Here is a 20,310-nt window from a genome sequence, read left to right on the forward strand (position 1 = left end):
ACTACTGAGCATTGCACATGAGGTCCTTCCTGTTTCCGGTCCTAGCCTATGCTACACTGCCTACTTTTCCCTCATGCCTACTTTACTCAGCTACCCTGATCAATTTAAAATCACCCAACATGCCATGCTTGTTCACACCACGCTGCTTCTGCACATGCTCTTTCTTCTCGTTGGAATGTCTTTTATCTCTTTCTTTCCTCATTGAAATCTTAACCATCTTTTAGATTTGCCCAACTCAAATTCAATCCCTTTTATAGTTAACTTTTTTCCTCAAGCAAAATTAGTTGTTTCACACACTGCTTTCTTAAATATCTGGTATGTTCTTCTATTACATTTTTATTAGAAAGCATGATGATTAATTGTACATGTCAATTTCCTCACATTAGTTGGTTAGATCCTAGACTGTAAAGATTATGCTATTTTCATCTTTGTATTGCTAATGTAACACATGGAGCTTGAAATGTGGGACATGGTCAAAAATATTTATTGGATTGAATTGATTTCTAGTTCTGAGTCAATTACATATGCTTTGCCATTTCCTGATAAACCAGACATATTTACCTTCTTTCAATATTTGTTCTTGAACAGAATGTGGAGGGATAAAAAATTTTTTTTAGTTAATCAAAGAAGTCGCTTTTTAGTTTAAGTAAAAAATCACTATCTCAAATCCTCTTTGGCATAAGATTTATGTAAATAAATAAAATGGATAATCACTGTGGTCATTTAAAAATGCCCATCCTCAATAAATCACATGCTGAATTGAGTGTTTGAAACTCTCTCAAACACTTGTATTATATTTCTCTCTTGAATTCTGATTACAACCAATGTAAATACCCCTACTATGCTTTCTTTTTGGTAAAAAGAAAGAAAGTTATTAAAAATAGAAAAGGAAAAATTGAAAGAGGAACCTTAGAACAAAGTGATGAGTACATGCTCTCCTATTACCTGAGTATCCTGTGAAAGCTAGTCTCTCAACCTGCTGAGGTCAAAATATGATTATTTATTTGAGAACTCTGCCAAGTAAGGTCTGAGATTTTAGAAGTCAAAGTTGAAGGAAAAATTAATATTAAATATTGGTAAATTGTGTCATTGTGATATTTAAAATTTTATTTAGAAGAGACAAAAAATATCTTGCTGACTGCAGAGTCCTGGAACAAAGATGGTAGAACAATGACCCAGTAAGTGTTCAAAACCACTCAAGGTGGTCTAAATATAACTGATTAAAGAAGTAAATGTGGTTGGATAGGGAGATAAAGCATGTTCCCAAAGACTATCTTTTCTTCCTATAACCATACAGGATATCCATAGAGGATAACCACAATTACATACAAGTTTTCATCTCCAGCATGCAGTATGGCATCTCATGCATAGCATGCACCTGGGACGTTTGGTTAAAGGCACAAATTCATCAATCAACTAATAACAGACTATGCCCTCTTTCTGAAATGTGGACACTTTCCATCAAAACACTGTCCATCAAGCTATGTGAAATAATGGAGCAGATAATCCGGCCCATTTAGCAATCCTTTTGAGACAGAGTCTCGTTTTGTCACCCAAGCTGGAGTGCAATGGTTGTAATCTCGGCTCCCTGCAACGTCCTCCTGCCTCAGCCTCCTGAGTAGCTGGGATGACAGGAGCGTGCCACCATGCCCAGCTAATTTTGCATTTTTTAGTAGAGATGGGGCTTCACCATGTTGGCCAGGCTGGTCTTGAACTCCTGACCTCAAGTGATCCACCCGCCTTGGGCTCCCAAAGTGCTGGGATTACAGGTGTGAATCACCATGCCCACCCCATTTAGCAACTCTTTATGAGTGACCACTACTACTAATACAGACACATTCCTGTGGCACAGCCAACATTTTGTAAAACTTTCTGATGGTAACTTCAGATAGTTAAATCTACAGCCTACTTTAAACTGATTTTCCTTAAAATCCATGAGCTAATTTGCTTTTATTTACAATTTGTGGCATTATGTTTCAAAACAGCAAAAACATGTCAAATGCTTCTCATGTGTTAGGGCATATTCTCAGAACTATGGGTGCATTAACTTATTTCACCACAGTGAAAAGTAATTAATATTATTAAACTGTTCCTGCTTTATTCAACCTGTCTCAATCACAAATTCCTCATCTGAAAACTGGAGATAAGAAGACTTCATTATTGAAGATTAAATAACAACATATAAATAACAACATATATAAATAAAAAACATATAAATAAATAACAACATATTAATCATGCATGTTAGTTTCCAGCCACAATAGTAACTCAATAAAACTTCATTTTCTTTCTCTCTTTGCTCAACTTTACCCATTAAGTTTTTTGCTGTTATTGTTTTTAAAGATATTTCTGTATGAGAAATTTAACATCACATTACTCATTAGGGACATGTGAATTATAATTACAATGAGAAAAGCTCTACAGAATGGCTAAAACTAAAAAGAGAAAAAGAAAAAAGACAATGCCAATTGGTGAGAATGTGTGACTACTGAAACGCTTATATTTTACGTTAAAGAGAGTAGGAAACGGTATGATCATTCTGACAAACTCTTTGGCAGTTTCTACTAAGGTCAAACATATACCTACTGTGTAATCCAGCAATTCTATTCCTAGGTATGTAACAAGACAAATGAGTGCTTTGTCCAACAAGAATGTTCATAGCAGCTTTATTCATAGGAGCCCCAAATGGGAAATAACCCAAATGTCTACTAACAGGAAAAAAGATAAATCAGTTATGCTGTATTCATACAACATATGCACAGAATGATAGACAAAAGATAATGAACAAGTTTTAGGAGTTTGTTGAGTGGAAGAAGGCAGACACAGGAGTACATATTGTATGACTTGACTTACACAAAGTTCTAGGCAGGCAAAACTAATATAGAGTGTGTTTTGTATACTTTAATGTGATGGCCAGTCAGGTGTGGCCATGAGAGGAGGCACAGGAGAGACTCAGGAAAACAAAGTTAATTATCTTTCCAAGTCCTAGAGATAGGAGGCACTGTATGCCACACAGGGTCACATGGGAAAAACACCAGGGTGGTTAGGAGGCAGAAGATGGGAGCTACAGGACAGCTTAAACCCCAGTCTTTACTGGGGTTTCCTAGAGAATGGCGAGGCAGGCAGGGTAATCATGTTAGGATTGGCTATTCTGAATAATTTCAGTGGGCTGTAAGCTATAGGAGTGGTCCCTAGTTGCCTGGTACCTGGCCTTGGGATGATTAAGGTAGAGGAATATTGTGTCTGGGGTGTAAGGGCCAGATAGAGGAGGCATGGCTCTGGATTGTTAGTTTGTACAGCAAAGCCATGCTCCTGGCTAAACCATGCTATCTCTAAGAACTGGTTTAGCCCTAGGAGGGGCATTCTCTTCTCAGCCAGAAAAGTCTTTTAAAGATGTCAAAATAGTATAATATGCAGAACACAGTGCGTGTATACACACACACACACAATACAGGGATGGAAATCTGACAGTGGTTACCTTGGGTGGTGGTGATTGCTGTGGTATTAACTGGGGAAGGTCACTAAATAACTTTCTAGGGTGATGCCAATTAATATGTCTTGATACGGGTTGTGGTCACATGGGTGATTTCATTTATAAAATATTATTGAGCTTATAGAAAAAATTCACAAATTCTACTGTAAGTTATATTCAATTCAAGAAGGTTTTCTTGATGATGTTCCACTGTTCACTTAAGTAGGATACCTGTTAGCGGCTTTTACAGGATGGTGGAAGATGATTATACTGGAAAAGTCAGTTTAGATGTAAAGAGCTGATATCCGGAATTCATCTTTGTGTTTATTCAGGACACATCTGAAAACACACGCTTTCCTTTTGCTCAGTGATATGCCACTATTGACAACTCAAAGTAATGCTCATGATATGATTTGGGTGTTTGTTCCTTCCAAATCTCATGTTGAAATACGATCCCAGTGTTGGAAGCAGGGCCAGGTGGAAAGTGTTTTGGTCATGAAGGCAGATCCCTCGTGAATGGCTTGGTGCCCTCCCCACGGTAATGAGGGAGTTCTTGTTCTGCATTCACGGATCTCGTTGTGTAAAGATCCTGGTATCTCCTCCCTCAATTTCTTGCTCCCTCTGTTGCCTTTGACAGGCCTGCTTCCCCTTCACCTTCTGCCATGATTGTAAGCTTCCTGAGGCTTCTACCAGAAGCAGATGCTGGCCCCAAGCTTCCTATATAGCCTGCAGAACCATGAGCCAAAATAAACCTCTTCTCTTTATAAATTACCCAGCCTCAGGTATTCCTTTATAGCAATGAAAATGGACTAACACTGCTCTTTATTCCCTTTGCCTAACATTTCATAGCTGTCCAGAGCAAAAGAAAGATGTTCTTGCCATAGCTCTTGTTTACTATAATTCTCTTAAGGCTGTTATCATTCTGGATGAAAACATTTTTGAATATATAAAACAGGATAAAATGTTTCTCCACAATGAGACAGTTTGCAAAGTTGTTTGGATATGGAAAATGAGTTTGCCAGGGGGCACAAAAAAAGGAAAGAGAAGTGAAGATCCCTCCTACAGTGTAACCCTCTTAATAGAGCATCCTGCAGTGGCTGAGCAATTCCCACATTTAATGACTAATGAATTTGGGTTCGCTTCTGCATTTGCACAGCTGGGGATAATGATGCTGTCGACGGAGCTTCTTTGAGGCAGAGGGTGAGGAGGTGGCCGCATTGCACTTCAACTTGAGCAACGTAAACTAGGCAGACTGTTAAACAAGTATGAGCTGTACATCAAAGCAGTACAAATTATAAATATACCCTCGACCCTGCACAGATGCAGTCCCTATGCTGCATGCCACTCTCTTCAGCCCACTCCGCCCACGACGTGCCTCTCTACTTCACACTTCATCCCTTCAAGGGAGTTCCCACCATGAGCAATAATCTCTAGGATGCATCCTTGCCTTTGCCTGTACTGCACCACTCTACTTAATCCAGAATAGTTTTTTCCACCCCTTCTTCCAGTTGGTATCTCCTTCAGTACTCAGCTCAAGAGTTAACCTTTTCAAGGAAACCTTGCCCATCTTCCCAGCCTGTATTTGGTGTTTCTATCCCTGCTCAGCAGTATGAAAACATGTATCAAGTTATATTGTTATTTCCAATTTCTTTGTCTCTTCAATTCCAATATTAGCTCCTTTTGATCAAAGGCCTGTTCTTTTCATCTTTGAATGTCTAATACCTAGTACAGTTTCTGACACTTAGCAATAGATGATTGTAGAATGAGTAAGTATGTGAAGAGTAAATCAATTGGGGATGAAATGTTAATTTTATACTGCTGTTTTGATGTATGAATTGCTATACACTTAAAAACAAAACAGTGCTCATTTGACTGTATTACATTTGTATGAACTATTGTCCTTCAGAAAAATTTCAATGAAAGCAGGAATATTTGGTTGAAAAATTCATAATCTCTTATTCTGAACTCCTTTAAACATGGTTAATTTTCAAAAATCATAAAAATGTTTTAACCCATATTTATTTTACTGTGGCATTACTTCCAAACAATGTGCTATTATCTTTCTTTTTTCAAAGACATAAATTTGGGATGTTGCAATTTCAGTCAACCAGAAGAGTTGACAAAGCTTGTGGAACCTTTTGTCAGTGGTGAAACCATGAACAATGGGAGCAACTCAAGAAGGCGTTTACCAGGACATCTGAACCCATCCTGCCATCTCAGGGTGGGACTCTAAAAGCATTTCCTCATGATTTCAATAAGTTCCTCCAGTGAAGGAAAGTCTTCTACTTCTTTCAGACTCTCTAAGTCTCTTAATCAGAAATACTGTCTTTATAGTACACCTAAAATCAGATTCTGTAGTTGAACTCCATTTCCTCTTGTTATATATTAGCAAAAGGTATAGAAAAATTGTTTATCATCACTTGCAGAGTGAAATCATAGTTTTCAATGGCTTGCCATGCCTTCTAGGTCGGGGTAGATTCCAGAACCATTAAGCTATTATGTGTAGGAAGTTCACGCTAATTGAGTTAGCACTGTGCCTGCATCCTTGCTAAGAGAGGCTGTTCCCCCGCTCCATATCACCTGCTAGATGAATGGGTCTAGGTGAGCATTTTTATATCTTGTGACTCTATTTCTCTGACCAGAGCTAAATAAACAAGGATAGACATCTCACCCAACCTTGGTTAATGAGATTTTCTGTAGGAGAAGGGGAGAGAGAAACTGAGGAGATGGAAGGCAACTTTGAGATTACAAGGAACTGGGTGCTATACCAAGTGTTAGCAGAATACAGAATAATAGACGAAGCTAACTAAGAAAAGTATAAAGTAGATGAGCCAAAAGAGGCAGAAATGAGAGACTCCAGAGCCCCATAACAGAGAAGTCTGGCTCCCTGTGGCTGTACTTCATTTCAGTCACTGGTATTTCAGAGGTTAACTTTAGAGGAAAATTTTTATTTAAGTTACCAGGAGTTGATTAACAATTATCTAGGTGATAGTTCATGTTATATGTCAACTTCTCTGGGCTGTGGTGCCCAGAGATTTGGTCAAACATTATTCTGAGTGTTTCTATGAGGGTATTTTTGGATAAATTGGCAGACACTGAGTAAAGCACATTACTCTCCATTATGTGGGTGGGCCTCATCTAGTAAGCTGAAGGCCTGAATAGAACAAAAGGCTCACCTCCTCCAAGCAAGAAGGAATGCCAGCAGACTGCCTTCAGATGTTATCTGCAACATCAGCTGTTCCTGGTTCTACAGCAGACTTGAGCTAAAATTTTCTGGCTCTCCAGCAGACATAAGCTGCAATTCTCTCCTGAGTCTTCAGCCTGCTGGCCTCCCTCATCAGCTTTTGGAATTGTCAAGTCTCCACCACTGCATAAGCCAATTCCTTAAAATAATCTCTTTCAATATATAGACACATCCTACTGCCTCTGTTTTTTTGTTGTTGTTGTTTTTTTGTTTTTTTCCCTGGAGAATCCGGACTAATACAATCTACAATAACTCCAAAGTGAAAGCAGTTGCACATAGGTAACATGCATTCCCTGAGTCTAATTTATTACAAAAGACACCTTGAATTCTGTTAATTTGCATTACCTCACTTTTGTTTTATTAGGTTGAAAGGAATGGAATTTGTATTAACTGCATACTAACTATATGCAAACACAAACATTAATTTATGAATGATACAAAACAGTATTTTTATTATTTCAATTTATAATGGAGGACACTAAGACTCAGAAAAGTTTTCTGTCTTGTCAATAATCATTTTAAGAATTGGCCATTTCATTCTTTCTGTAGTCAAGTACCTAGATAATCTACCAATATCTATTATTAATGCATGATATAACTCTATAATCTAGTTGGGCCTCAGCTGAAGAGAGACAGTAACAGAGGCAAACACATGAGGCAGAGGACTGCAGGGAAGGAGTTTGGAATTAGAAAAGTCCTTAATATGTGGCTTAACCTATTTGGGCCAGAATCTTTTCAGCTATAAAGAGGAGTAACTGAACCCACCACATTTGTTCATAGCATTGCTATGAAGCTCATTTCATTTGATGTAAAGGAAAGTACCCTGCAAATTGAAAAGGACCTTTCAAATGTTAAGCTTTTATTATCATTTCATTTTCAGTCCCTGTACATTTCAATATATATTTTTTTGTGAATAATGACATCTCTTGAAGAACTGAGACCGCATCAATTTTTTTTAGAGGGAGAACACGTATTCTCCTACCCCTCATAAGATAGTGAGCCCACCACATACTGCTCCCCAATAAACACGAACGGTTTAGTCTCAATTTCCCTCAGACACTGAGCAGCTGTAAGACAAATAGGAACATCCAAATGACCTTTCCGTCATTCCAAAGTAAATTCAAGAATGTTAAGGGTGGAAAGAACCTTAAGGATCATCTCATAGTTGGCAAACTGAGGAGCACAGGCCAAGTACCACCTGCCTCTCTTGTGTACAGCTATTAAGCTAAAAATAGTTCTTACATTTTAGAATGGCTGAAAACAATGAAAATAAGAATATTCTATGACATTTGACAATTATATGTAATTCAAATTTCAGTGTTCATAAATTAGTTTTATTAGAAAACGGCTATGCTCCTTTGTTGTGTATTGTTTGTGGCTGCTTTCATGCTCCAATGTAATATGAATTGAGTATGGCAGTGGAAGTTGCATGACCCACAGAGTAGTTGCAATAGACTACATGAGCAGTTGCAACAGAGGGTATATGACCCACAAAGCCTAAACCATTTACAATCTGGCCTTTTATACAAACCTTGCCTACCCTGATCTAACCTTATTCTCTCATTTTATAGATGAGAAAGCTGAAGCATTGAAAGATAAAACTACTCATTCTTGGTAACTCAGCTAGTATATTAATTAATGCAGAATTAATTAAGAGCTGAAATTCCATTTTTTTTGTCCATTTGATCATGCTGAAATGATTGAAATTAGTTGTAGTTATACTCATCCTTAAATGATACAGCTTGCTTGTATAAAAGACTAGATTTTGTCTCAAAATCTTTGATTGCTCACATGAGCTAATGTCACATAAAAATTTTGTCTTGAGATATTCATTGAAATGAAATGTATACCACATTATTCGTAAGCAGTTCTAAGTAGAAGTTATTACAGAACAAAATAATGGTAAAAATTAAACATTTCACTGGATACCATCAATCAAACTGAAAAATATGCTCCACTTTTGATTCACAAAACAACATATATGGAACATTTAAACACTTTCAGACAAATTGGTTACATTCAATTTTCTTACAAGAGATGATTGACAATAAGATGAGAAAATGATTTCTTAGTCTGTGTTTAGTGAATAAAACTGGACCAGTTAATTTCCCAACTGTAAGTTAAATTTCAATTTCTTGTAAAATGAAAAAGAAAGTGTGTCTAAAGTTGAAGTATTCCCTTCCTATCACTAGGAAGTATCTCTTGGGATTCCAGCAAAACCAATTACGTACCCAACTGTTAAAACATCTATTTTCAAGGGGAAATGTTTAAACAGTGTTGCCAACTGGGGGTGATTTTGCCCCTCCCCGCCAAAGGATATTTGGCAATATCTGGAGACATTTTGGTTTTTACAATGGGGATTGCGGGGCAGGGGGGTGCTCCTGGTATGTTTCAATAGAAACCTAGTTACCAATAAATGTCTTACAAAGCACAGGACAGATGTCCCCCACAACAAAGACTTATTCAGCCCCAAATGTCAGTAGTGTTGAGGCGGAGAAATCCTGTTTTAACGAAACATCATTAGGCTAGCCCAAAGCTTTCAACAACTCTGCAAATTTATCTGCCAGGTCCTAAATGTTCAAGTCATCATTTATTTGTGGACTAGCACAAAAGAGCAAATATTTCTTATGGAAGCCTGTATGATAGCTCTTTCTTTCCAATAGTTTCTTCTAGCAAGATTATCACAGAGATTATGCCAGCAAATAGTTATTTACCTTCTTTCCAGCCACATGTATTATTAACCAATAAGCAGTAGTATAATTTTCTAATAATTCTGATCTCTTCCATAAGAAAGCTATTTTGACTCTGATCTATTTTTTCCCTGTAGGAATCTGATCAGCTAAGATTCCTATTTGACCTTGATCCATGATACATGATATAATAAAATGATCTATGATTAACAGAAAAATAAATCCTAAGTCACATTACCTTTACATGGAAACACCAAAATATTTCATTTGGGTAGTGCCTACACAGTTATCTCTAGACATTTTCCAAAGGCATATTTAGAGGATAAAGCAAGGGTGGCCCCAGCAAGTTTAACAGTGCAGTTTTTCTTCCAATACTATTTTATCTATTTTACAATGTAACCCAGTCAATAATATTAAAGGAAATATATTAAAGTATGTTAGATCACCAAATTAAGAAATGCCTTTTCTCCAACATGATCAATAGATGAGATAATTTTTATCTCTCACTTTCTCTTTCAGTGAATGTTATCAAAGCAGATATCTGGTGCTACCTACATAGATTCTTCCTTGAGTACATATTTTATTCTGTGTCACTTTCACTGAGCGCGAAGTATTGGTTCAACTCCCTAACTAATCTTCCAACTTGGGGAATCTATGAACTAAATCATCTCAAGCTCAAGGTATTCTTTAATCACACACAAAAAAATTACCAAGCCCCTATAATATCATTTGGTTCCTCTAGCAACTTCAGAACACTAATCAAAAGCACAGTCACTCATTTTCTCCAATATTTACCTATTCAAATGTAATTCATCTAGCACCCAAGATATCCTAGGCTCTCTGCTAAATGCTACACACACCAAATTGAACAAGATATGACTCTCAACTTCAAGAAGATTTTCATAATGAGTTGGAAGAGCTAATAATACCACAACACGCTAAAAATAAAGCTAGAAATACCCACTGATGTTTATGGACATGCAGGAGAGGAGAGCTTTATCTAGCTTAGAGGATTCAGGGAAATTTTTCTGAACTCATCCTACTTACCTATGTTGAGCATTAAAATATGGGCAGGAGTTAGCTAGGAGAAGGTCTGGTGCAGGTTTTCCAGGCAGTAGAATTAAGTCGTGCAAAAAATCCAGCTATATGGAATTCTGTGATTTGAGGAGGGGAAAAACAAGGTAAGAAGGCAGCAAAGGAGGCGGAGGCCAGATCACCTTGGGTCTTGTATTCCATGCCAAAGAGCTTAGGCTTTATTCTGCAAGAGACGAGGAATCACTGAAGAATGTCAAACACAGCAGCATCCTGGTCTTACTTGCATTTTAAATGGACCATTCTGGTGGCTGTGGGAAGGATGGATTTGAAGTAGACAACACTGGAGGCAGCTGTAGTATTTTGGGCCCAAGAAAAAGAGAGACTGAATTTGGGAACTAGGAATAGACAGAAGGGGGTGGAACAGAGATATACTTATGAGGAAATCTGGCAGAACTGATTGGCTAATTACATAAGGATGGGAGAAAACAAGGCAAAAGGCACAAACCCAGGTTTTCCAGTTTGGGCAATGTGGTGAATGGGTGATCCTAGCAGTTGGAAGATAGTATAGAGGAAAAGGAGCAGATAAGAGGGAGGCTTGTTTGATTCAGCAATGGCCACTTGATTAGGGCAGCAGTTACGCTTAATGTGTTTTCTCTGCTGCAAAGTTTTTCTGCCTCTAATCTTGAAAGTGTATAGTCTCCTAAAGTAAACAAAGAGTGAGGCTGACATGCCATATTTTCTTTGAATCCAGAATACTACCTATCGACTACACATTTTTGGCATCTAAATTAGGTTTCCTGCATGATCCCTTAAAAAATAATCATAAAAGTCATTCAATGCTCTGTGAGTATGAGAACTTTAAAGATGTGGACACATTTTAAGTCTATATAAATATATAGAGAGATACTGAGTGCTCAATTTTTAACTACAAAAATCAGATACTGAGGCCTGGTCATGCCAGAGGCCTAATTTTAATGAGCCAACATCTCTTCACTAAAGCATTACACCTTAGAAGCAGAGATTCTCAAATGTTAAGTGCATAACATTGATCTGGGCTGTTTGTGAAATGCAGGTTTGCAAGGTCCACCCAGGGGCTTAACTTAGTAGGTCTATGTGAAGTCACTGTCATCTGAGTCTATCATAGATAGTCTTGGATCACACTTTGAGAAACACTGCTTCAAGGATTCATTGTGTTGGATAAAACTTTCTTCAGGTAAGACAATTCAATATGTAAAATGTAAGAATTCTTCCTACCTTCCTTATCAGTTATCTATTTAATCTATTTTATCTATCTATCTATCTATCTATCTATCTATCTATCTATCTATCTATCTATCGTCTGTCTACCTATGCATTAAACCTTGAAGAATCTTTACTTATTTGGGGGAAAAGAAATAAAACTGATCAAAGCTATCCCTAAACTTCCACTCCTATGCATGTCTCTCTGAAAATGAAGAAGAGAAGAACCAATGGTTAGATCAGAATTCCCACAGACTGTTCAACACAAATCTTCTGTGTGATAAACATAAAATCTAAGTGTGCCCTTCCTAGAGATTCTGTTATACCTAAACACCCCACCCTAGCAGTCACAGCACTGTATCTTTGCCACATGCTCAAGAGCCAGGAAAATTGTGTTCACTCTATTTTTTCATAGTAAATATTTAATATTAAGCAGCATTTAAAAATTTTCCCAAGTATAAAATTAATTGTAAATATAATTAAGCTTTTCCAAATGAAAGCCTTAAATATTCTCTTCTTCCTCCTTTCTGTCCAGAATCGTTGGTTAGCTTTTGAAGGTTGTGGGGTGGAGGTGGTTTGGTGGGGGAGTAGAGTTATGGGCATCATTTATGGCTGCTTAGGCCTTTGCCCCCAAGTGAAACGGCCACTTCTCACTTGAGCCTATCACATACCTTGGAATCTAAGGGACATGCCCTTGAGTTACCACTGCAAGCCCAAGGGTGATTCATTATAGTGGAATAAAGAAAGGAGGCATATGTAGGATATTCCAGAATCTTGACCATGAAGACTGTTTTAAGGAGCTCTCATTCACAACCCCATATTTCCATATAAGTTCAATAGCATAGAAAATTCTGAAATTTCACATCATGTGACTAAAAATTTTCATGAAAAAAATAGAGAAATGATCATATAAACAGAAAATAAAAAGAAATAGGGAGAAACACTTCTTCAGATTATATCATCTAGAACTCAGAGCAGGGCAGCTGAACTCATTTTACTTCTCTTTCTGTTAATGATCTTTCATGATTACATTTTGAAAACCTGAGAACTGTTTCTTAAAACCTTTTGCTCCCACTGTCGACTAACACAAAATCTGTTCTTCCCAGATGCCAGCATCAGAGGGGCCGCTGAATTAAGTTTCCATCCAGCTCAGCTGAATCTATGGCAGCGTTTTTCAATGTGGGGTCCTTCCAAGATCTCTGGACTTCAGAATCACTGGCAGAACTGTGAAAATGCAAATTCCTGAACCCACCACCTACCTACTCAGTCAACACCTCCGAGAGTGGGCCCTGACTATTTGCTTTTCTCACAAGCTCCCCAAGTGGTTCTAAGCATTCTTGGTATTTCATATATCTTTCATGTGTGTGTTTGTCCATTCATTAAACATTTTTTCAATACGTTTTGTTGGTCACAGCCTGTAAAACTCTTTTTCATGCTAGATAATGGAAAGGGAGAAAAAAATATGATCTGAAAATTAACTTGGAGCCAGTTGAGGTTACACCAGCAGAGGAGCAGAGGGGAGGGTGTGGAACCTCTGCTGGGTAGGCAGAGTCCTGGCTCCCTGCAGGAAGTCATCTGCCAGGACGGCAGGGCCCTTTCCCTTGAGACAGACCTTGCCAGGGGCGTTACTGTGCCTCCAAGCATCCCAGAGTGCAGTGGCCCCTGGACTTGGCTGTCCCAGCCATTTCCTCCTCACTCCCCAGTGACCACACATTTTCATTCTTGCCTCCACAAAAAAGGTCATCAGGAGACAGAACTCTCCAGAGAGACAGGAGGGTTTCTTGTTGCCTCAGGAATTTCCCTTAAGCTGCCTGAGGAACATTTCACAAAAAGGCAAGTCACATGGTTCACTGTTCAGCAGCCTGAGTCGAAGCCACCATTTGATACACACCAGACAGTTTTCCCTCTCTCCTGGGTTCTAGTTTGGTCCCATTTTCTTCTATTCTTTTCTTTCTCACTTTTTTTTTTTTTTTTTTTTTAAGGGAATCTGAGGCTGGCAGGCTGAGATGGAAAGACGGGAAGTTTCTTTTATTTGTAGCCATTAAAATTCTGCCTAACAATACACCATGTTTTCCTAAAGCAGTTTATTCTTCAAGTTTCCCATCTTCAAGGCACTTAATGGAATTAGTCCATTACAAATTTCCTGGCCTTGCTTGCCAGGATCTGCCAATCACCTAGACATAATGGGTGTCTATTTCCTCTCTTGTGGTGGAAACTTATCTGTTGCTCCCTAGCATGTGGCTCAGGAGTACCCTGTCCGGGCTAAGCCAAGTTTCTGGCTTATTCTACCTCCCTTGTAAAGATTCAGAATTTTAGATGTGAATGGGACAACTTGAAGGTCATAAATTTAAAATACAATTGAAACAAATGTCAAAGTAATTATTCCTTGAAGAGTCTGAGAACACCAGAGGGAAGTCAGTTCCTGGAATGTCTGACATCAACTATAGAAGACAGAACAAATACATTTGGTTATTTGGATCTTACTTTGCTCCACAGACAATAGAATGAACATTGGTTACCATTATATGGAGTTATAGACGTGTAAAACATTAGCACTTGGGTGGAATCTGTGCTGATCTGATTGCCTAACTTGATCATTTCTCCTTCAATTAATTCTCTTCTGTCACCTACTTTAAGTAATACTTCTGTATTAAAAAGAGAAAGGATAAAAAGTAAGAGTTTGGGCTTTTGACTAGATTCCAAAAAAATTAAAAGGGAATTTACTATGTAAAACTCTGCATAGTTTCATCAGAAGGTAGGGTATATAACAAAAATACAGTGACATTACTATTATTTACTTCAAAGAATTCTGCTATTGGACACTCAATGGGGCTCATCCTCATTAATGAGATGAGTGAGATAAGCAATAATTTTCTTTACTTTTGTCAGTCCTACTAGAGTCAAAAACTGAAATTCCCTTTCTAGCCCATGAAAAGAGGAACTGCAAAGTGAGAATGGCCGTACTTCCTTCTCGGGATCTTAATTCTTAGATGCTGAGACCACCACCCAACCCTACAGCAAAGATAGAAACTCAGAAGTTATCCTAGATTCCTCTCTCCACCACAACTAGTCCATTTAGCAAGGCCCTGTTTATTTTACCTTCATTACTTTTGCCTTAGCCAGGTTCTCATCAATTCCCCAGGCCTCTAATGTAATCTTTCAGCTTCCAGTTGCATCATCTCACCCATTCTAGACACTACAGCCAGAGCAACTATATAATACCTAAATCTGGTGGTCACCTCGTTGCAAAAATTCTTTTAATTGCCTCCCCCTTCCCCCTAGTTTCAAGATAATGGTCTAATGCTGTAGCTTAGCAGACAAGGTCTTCTATTAGGTGGGTGAAAATGTAATCGTGGTTTTTGCCATTAAAAACCTTTTGCACCAACCTAATATGATTACTTTTGCACCAACCTAATATGATTTAAACACTGTTGTTCACTGTACCCATTTCCTTCTTCCCTTTTAATATTCAATTCTTTCAGTCCAAATAGACAACATTCTTCGATGCCCAAGGAGCATAGCAGGCTTCAGCATAGGGAATGAGGACATTGGATCTAAATCCAGTCAAGACCCAAACCCTTCATTTTAAAGAAGACATCAAGTTACAGAAAGATTAAGTAATTTGCCCAAGGTCACACAGCTGGTTAGGAACACAATGGAATTAGGACCCAATGTCTAGGTTGACTTTTCCAGAATATAATTTATTATATTTCTGACATCGCTTAAAGTGAGCAAAGTCTTATGATTTCTCAATATAAAAATCCGAAAGTCTTAAAAATGATACTAATAATTTGGGCTTCATTAACACACTGACTTAAATGTCTTTCCAAAATCTGTCACAAATACAGTGCTTTCCTTTCTCCCAATGCAACCCATTTTTCAGAAGCCTTCCCTTCAGTAAGTTCGCCAAGACTTCAATACACAGAAAACTCTCTGCCCTAAGAATAATCTTCAGATTCAATATGTTACCAAAATAAAATCTTCCAAATAAAACAATGGCAAAGATAGACCTGAAAATGAATATGAAATACGCTAAGAACATTCTGTCACTGACATAAACTTGACTTTTTTGTGATTAATAGTAAGATGGAATCTTGAAACACATAAGAATAAAGCAAACGACAACAGAAGAGAAATGATTTGGAAAGGGTCCCATTTGAAATTTACCCATTTGAAAACAGGCTCTGTCTTTTGGCTATCATCATTGTGTGCCTGTCCAGAAATTCATTTCCAAGTTTTATTTCCAAATGCAACCCCAAATTCAAAATGTGAGTTTGTTGGCATGTTGAAAATTTGCTCTGAGATGGACAAAACAACAAATGAGATGCTTTCAGGAGGAATAATAAGTATATTCCAATGCTCATTGGGTTTAATTCATGCTTCAGATACTGGCCTTCCCCTTCTAATTCTGTAGTATCCTGTTTCTAGTAGGAAATGGAAAATAAGGAAATAGGATTATGAAGCCATTTCTAAATATTAACATGGTACCAAAGTAAGTTAGCAAAGATACACACATTTTTAAGGAAAAGGATAGAAAGGGAAATTGGCTTGAGTCCAGTCTGTCAGAAATGGTGACTGATCAGAGTTTAGCTAAATCTAATCAAGCCATCAGGACCTACACTGCATTTACTGACACGTAGGGCACTGTGAGAGGGCAGGTCATATCAGAACAATGCTTGGAAGAGGAATAAAAATTACCTGTTGAATAGGAGAATTGGCTTTGTTACCTTAAGATTTCAACAATCTACTGGATTCCCAGAGAATCCATCCATCAAATTAACATAGTGGTGGTAGTATGGAGGAAGGTGGAATAAGAGAGAGAAGAGGGAGGAAGGGAGGGAGGAGAAAGAAAGGAAGGGACATAAGAAATACTGTTATTAAATATTTCATTTCTAGATTAAACCAGAAAAAGCATTTACCAAAATATGCAAATTATGACTCATGAACTTACATTTTACTCGAAAGATAAAACCAGGGCAAGAATACACAGGAACTAGCAAAGCAAACACAGGACAAACACAATACAGAGGAAAAGAACACATAGCATTCACAGCCAGAGAGTGGATAATACAATTGCTCATATACCAAAGCAGCTTTTCTTTCTTTCTAAGTATTGCTGAAAGAACTTGGTATGACTTTATTTCTTTAAGAGTTTGAAATGTGCTCAATATCTGAAGTCTCACAGGATAGCTATGATCTTTCAAAAATACAGATGTCATTTGGGAAAAAAGTTCTCTAGTAAGGTTCCATCCTGTCTTTTAGATATGGAAAAAACAAGGACACACAGTAATGCATTTTATTCAACAAATTATTACAAAGCATCACTTAATAAAGGATGGGGTAAGATTGAGCTATATGCCAATGAAAGTATTGCTGTAGCATTAACAATGTCTCCTGATAGATAGTATGGACAGTACTTTCAGTTAAAAAAGATGACAGAGCTCTCCTAAAAAGACAGCTTCTCCTAAAAGAAGTACCTCAGGTAGGTACTTCTCTGCTGGTTTTGTGACTATTAAATGAATAACGTTCTCCATTTTAAAAAACTAGAATATTAATAATATATTGAGAGTGATAGTCACGTATCTGTCAAGAAGAGTTAAAAAGCATTATTTTGGGTTAGAGCTGATACATGACTTTAACTGAAAAAATATTTCTCATTGCACATGGAATTACTGCAGTTGAATTTTTCAGTGAGACTTAGATATGCCCATTCTTTGCCCCGACTCTTGATTCACTAGTGATTCTGGAGAAAATGTACAACGATTTGTTAATTCTCTGGCCTCATTCTTTTTCTTGCCCTATCACACATGTTGTTCCAATAAAGCAAAAACACACATATCCAAGGAAAAGTCTCTTTTACTAACCATACCCAAACCTGCCTTTCCTCCTAAATAGTCCCTAGGGAAGCAAGCCATCACCATGACAACCATATGATGGGAGTTTGAACAGCACTTAGGGCAGCCTTTGTTGAAAGTTAATACCAGTTGGTGTTTAACAAGATAAGGAAAACTCAGGCAAGGGGTAATACTCTGTTGTGAGGCACCACTTAGCTGTATGGAACTAACTGTCCACATCAAACCTAACCTAACCAGAACACAGCCTCAGAACAAAATTCTGCAAGTGTAATGTATTCAGGGCTAATTCATTAATTCTCCATTGTAGCCCTCTGAACTCAATGCTCAGTGGTCATTAAATCAAAAGGGCATATATACTCAGGAAAAGTGAGTTAAGAACTTTGCCTTTTTTAACTTCAAATGGATATAGAACATCAGAGATATGCATTTTTCTCTATTAAGTGTTACCACCTTCTATTTGCTGGGCAAAAATACCTGTTTCCTGCACCTTTAAATGTAATTTGTGTTCCTCCCCACCCCCACAAGAAAGATCATGAAGGTGGATTGGTACACAATTGTATGGACTTTTTCAGTATCTTTAATGCATGTGCTTCTGGAAAGAGAAGCGCTGCAGACACACGGTGGCAATTCCTGCTCAGGTGTAGTGCCATTCTTTTGTGTGACTCACAGCTAGAGAGCGAGCTGACATACAATATATGCTTAACAATACTTTCCCACTACTGATTCCACTCCGGAGACCCACATTTTTATGCCTTTTCTAAAAACAAGGGCACCAAAAAAGTCACTATCTGAGGAGGCTCTTTCTTTGTTCGTCTTCACCTGACTGGCCACCTAACTACACAAAGCTTTTAAATTAATGAGGAGAATCCTTTGTTCTCTCAGGTTCCATTTAAAGGGAAAGTGGGTCGAAGGGCTTCCCTGGGGAGAGAGAAAGAAAAGCCCAGGAGCCAAACACAAGGGAGTAAGAGATTTCACTTCCACTACTATTCCCACCCTCCCAAAGAAGTTAATTAATTCTGTTTTAGGAATGGTTAAAAGGGGTGGGGGAGCACCAGGTAGCCCATTCTCTGAGATCAAAATCTCCTTCTCAAGTGTGGTTCGCACCAGCCTCTTGTCTCAGACACCACGGGATGTGGGTGGGGGGCGTGGGGGGAGGGGAGGAGTACTGAGAACCTCTCTCCAGCCACGGACCACAGAGCCAGTACTGCATGCATTTAGGCTCCCGCAAAGGTGCGTCCCAGCCCAAGTCCCCAAGTTGGGTATTTAAACCTGAAAACCATAATTAGCGCCATTCAAGGCTGCAAGTTACAGTACCTTCAGAAGTCTGACAGATGGAAGAAAGGCTGCGTGGCACAGCTTCCGGATGGTCCAGTTTAGGGGTCGAGGAGCATCAGCCTGATTCATGACCCCTTCCAAATTCCACCAGGAAAACAAGAAACTGAAAACCTGAGCAATGCCTAGAAAATAAACGGTCCCCCACGGCTCTGGCATCCCATGGTCATCTCCACACCTGCAAATTCCATTAGGGTAGAGGCTTCCTGGAACTTGGAAGACTAGTCAAGTAGCCTTGCCTGAGCCCCTGAACCTTCTTAAGAAAGCCACCTCCCCTCTCTCTGCAGCCGTGCTCATGCATACCAAATGTGGCTGAATGGAGGCACACTGCCTGCTGCTTCGGGGAGGGGATGCACGGTTTTGAAGGAGAGGGACAGCCTGCACAAAACAGCCTGTGGTCGGAGTCAAAGCAGCCTGCTCCGGAATGCGCGCTCCCTCTCCCGCTCTCCTCCCAGTAAACGCAGGTCAGGCGTTGGGGGGGAACCGGGGCCATTGCTTTGCTAGCCTGGTTTGGGGGGGAACCAGGAGGGGAGCAAAAGGGAACAAAAATAAAGCCAGAACGGGAAACTTGCACTTTCTTGCACAAAGCATCTTTGAGGGACTGCGAACTGGCACGGGGGGAGGGGCGAGGACACAGGGAGAGAAGGGGTGCCTCCTAATGATATAAATGCTTCCTTTTTGATTTATGTGACATAATAAAGTGAGGGCTATCATCAAATACATCTATAGGAAAAGAGATCTTTGTCGTGTTCTGAGGTTTTTATTAACCGTGATTGACAGTCTTCATCCTGATAATTCATTGTATAGATGATAGACACTGAGACAGAAGCAAACTCAAACACACTGAGTTGTTCGTTTCATAGAAAGCAGGGTAAACTAATGGGCATTTGGCTCACCTTTTAGAGATGGCAGTTTTTAAATGGGGGTTATATCCTGGAAAGCCACTTGATACCCGTTCTCTGTAACACAAGTTTAACCCCTAAAGTGCCACCTGGGATGCTGTCTATAAAAAAGGGAGTTTCCTTAAGTGGGGTTTCCACCCCCATCATTTTCTAAGGAGGCTTTATGAAATAGTTGCTGAGTTGGAATGTATAGTCTTTAGGACTCCCGTGGTGAGAGAGAGAATAAAGGACAGCTTTTCAATTTGAAGGTAGAAACTGGATAATTTCACATAGAGAAGGTAAGTTGGGAGCATGAGAAGAGAAGGGAGTTCCTGACACAACCCCTCTTCGGCTCCCACATTCCCCCCAGGCATCAGACATCAGTAGGAGCAGTTGACCTGACAACTCCTATCGGGGAGAATCCCCACATCCTTGGAGCATCGCCATCTTATTTATTTTTTCCTCTATGACTATGCTGATTTTCCATTTCTAATTAACTTGAAGAGATTGGTAAATCCCAGCTCCATGACTATTACGCAGTCGGAAGCTGAACTGGGAGCGC

The 20,310-nt window shown here is 38.8% G+C and overlaps 1 protein-coding gene across 29 annotated transcripts in view; it reads right to left on the minus strand.

The window, feature by feature from the left end:
• Nucleotides 1–20,310, minus strand: part of TRPM3 (transient receptor potential cation channel subfamily M member 3) — a 903,691-nt gene that overhangs the window by 563,978 nt on the left and 319,403 nt on the right. For 15 of the 29 annotated variants that reach the window (XR_012424789.1, XR_012424788.1, XM_005581907.5 and 12 more), the window contains exon 1: nt 18,850–19,295. The exons of the other annotated variants lie outside the window; for them this stretch is intronic. Coding sequence is in view for 13 of the 15 variants with exons in the window: in XM_005581907.5 (XP_005581964.3) it covers nt 18,850–19,026 (177 nt within the window). In the remaining 2 variants the exon portion in view is untranslated. Of the gene's footprint in view, nt 1–18,849; nt 19,296–20,310 lie in introns of those variants that run through there. 29 annotated transcript variants of the gene reach the window in all.

The sequence above is a fragment of the Macaca fascicularis genome, chromosome 15, assembly GCF_037993035.2.
Source record: "Macaca fascicularis isolate 582-1 chromosome 15, T2T-MFA8v1.1".
Taxonomy (NCBI): domain Eukaryota; kingdom Metazoa; phylum Chordata; class Mammalia; order Primates; family Cercopithecidae; genus Macaca; species Macaca fascicularis.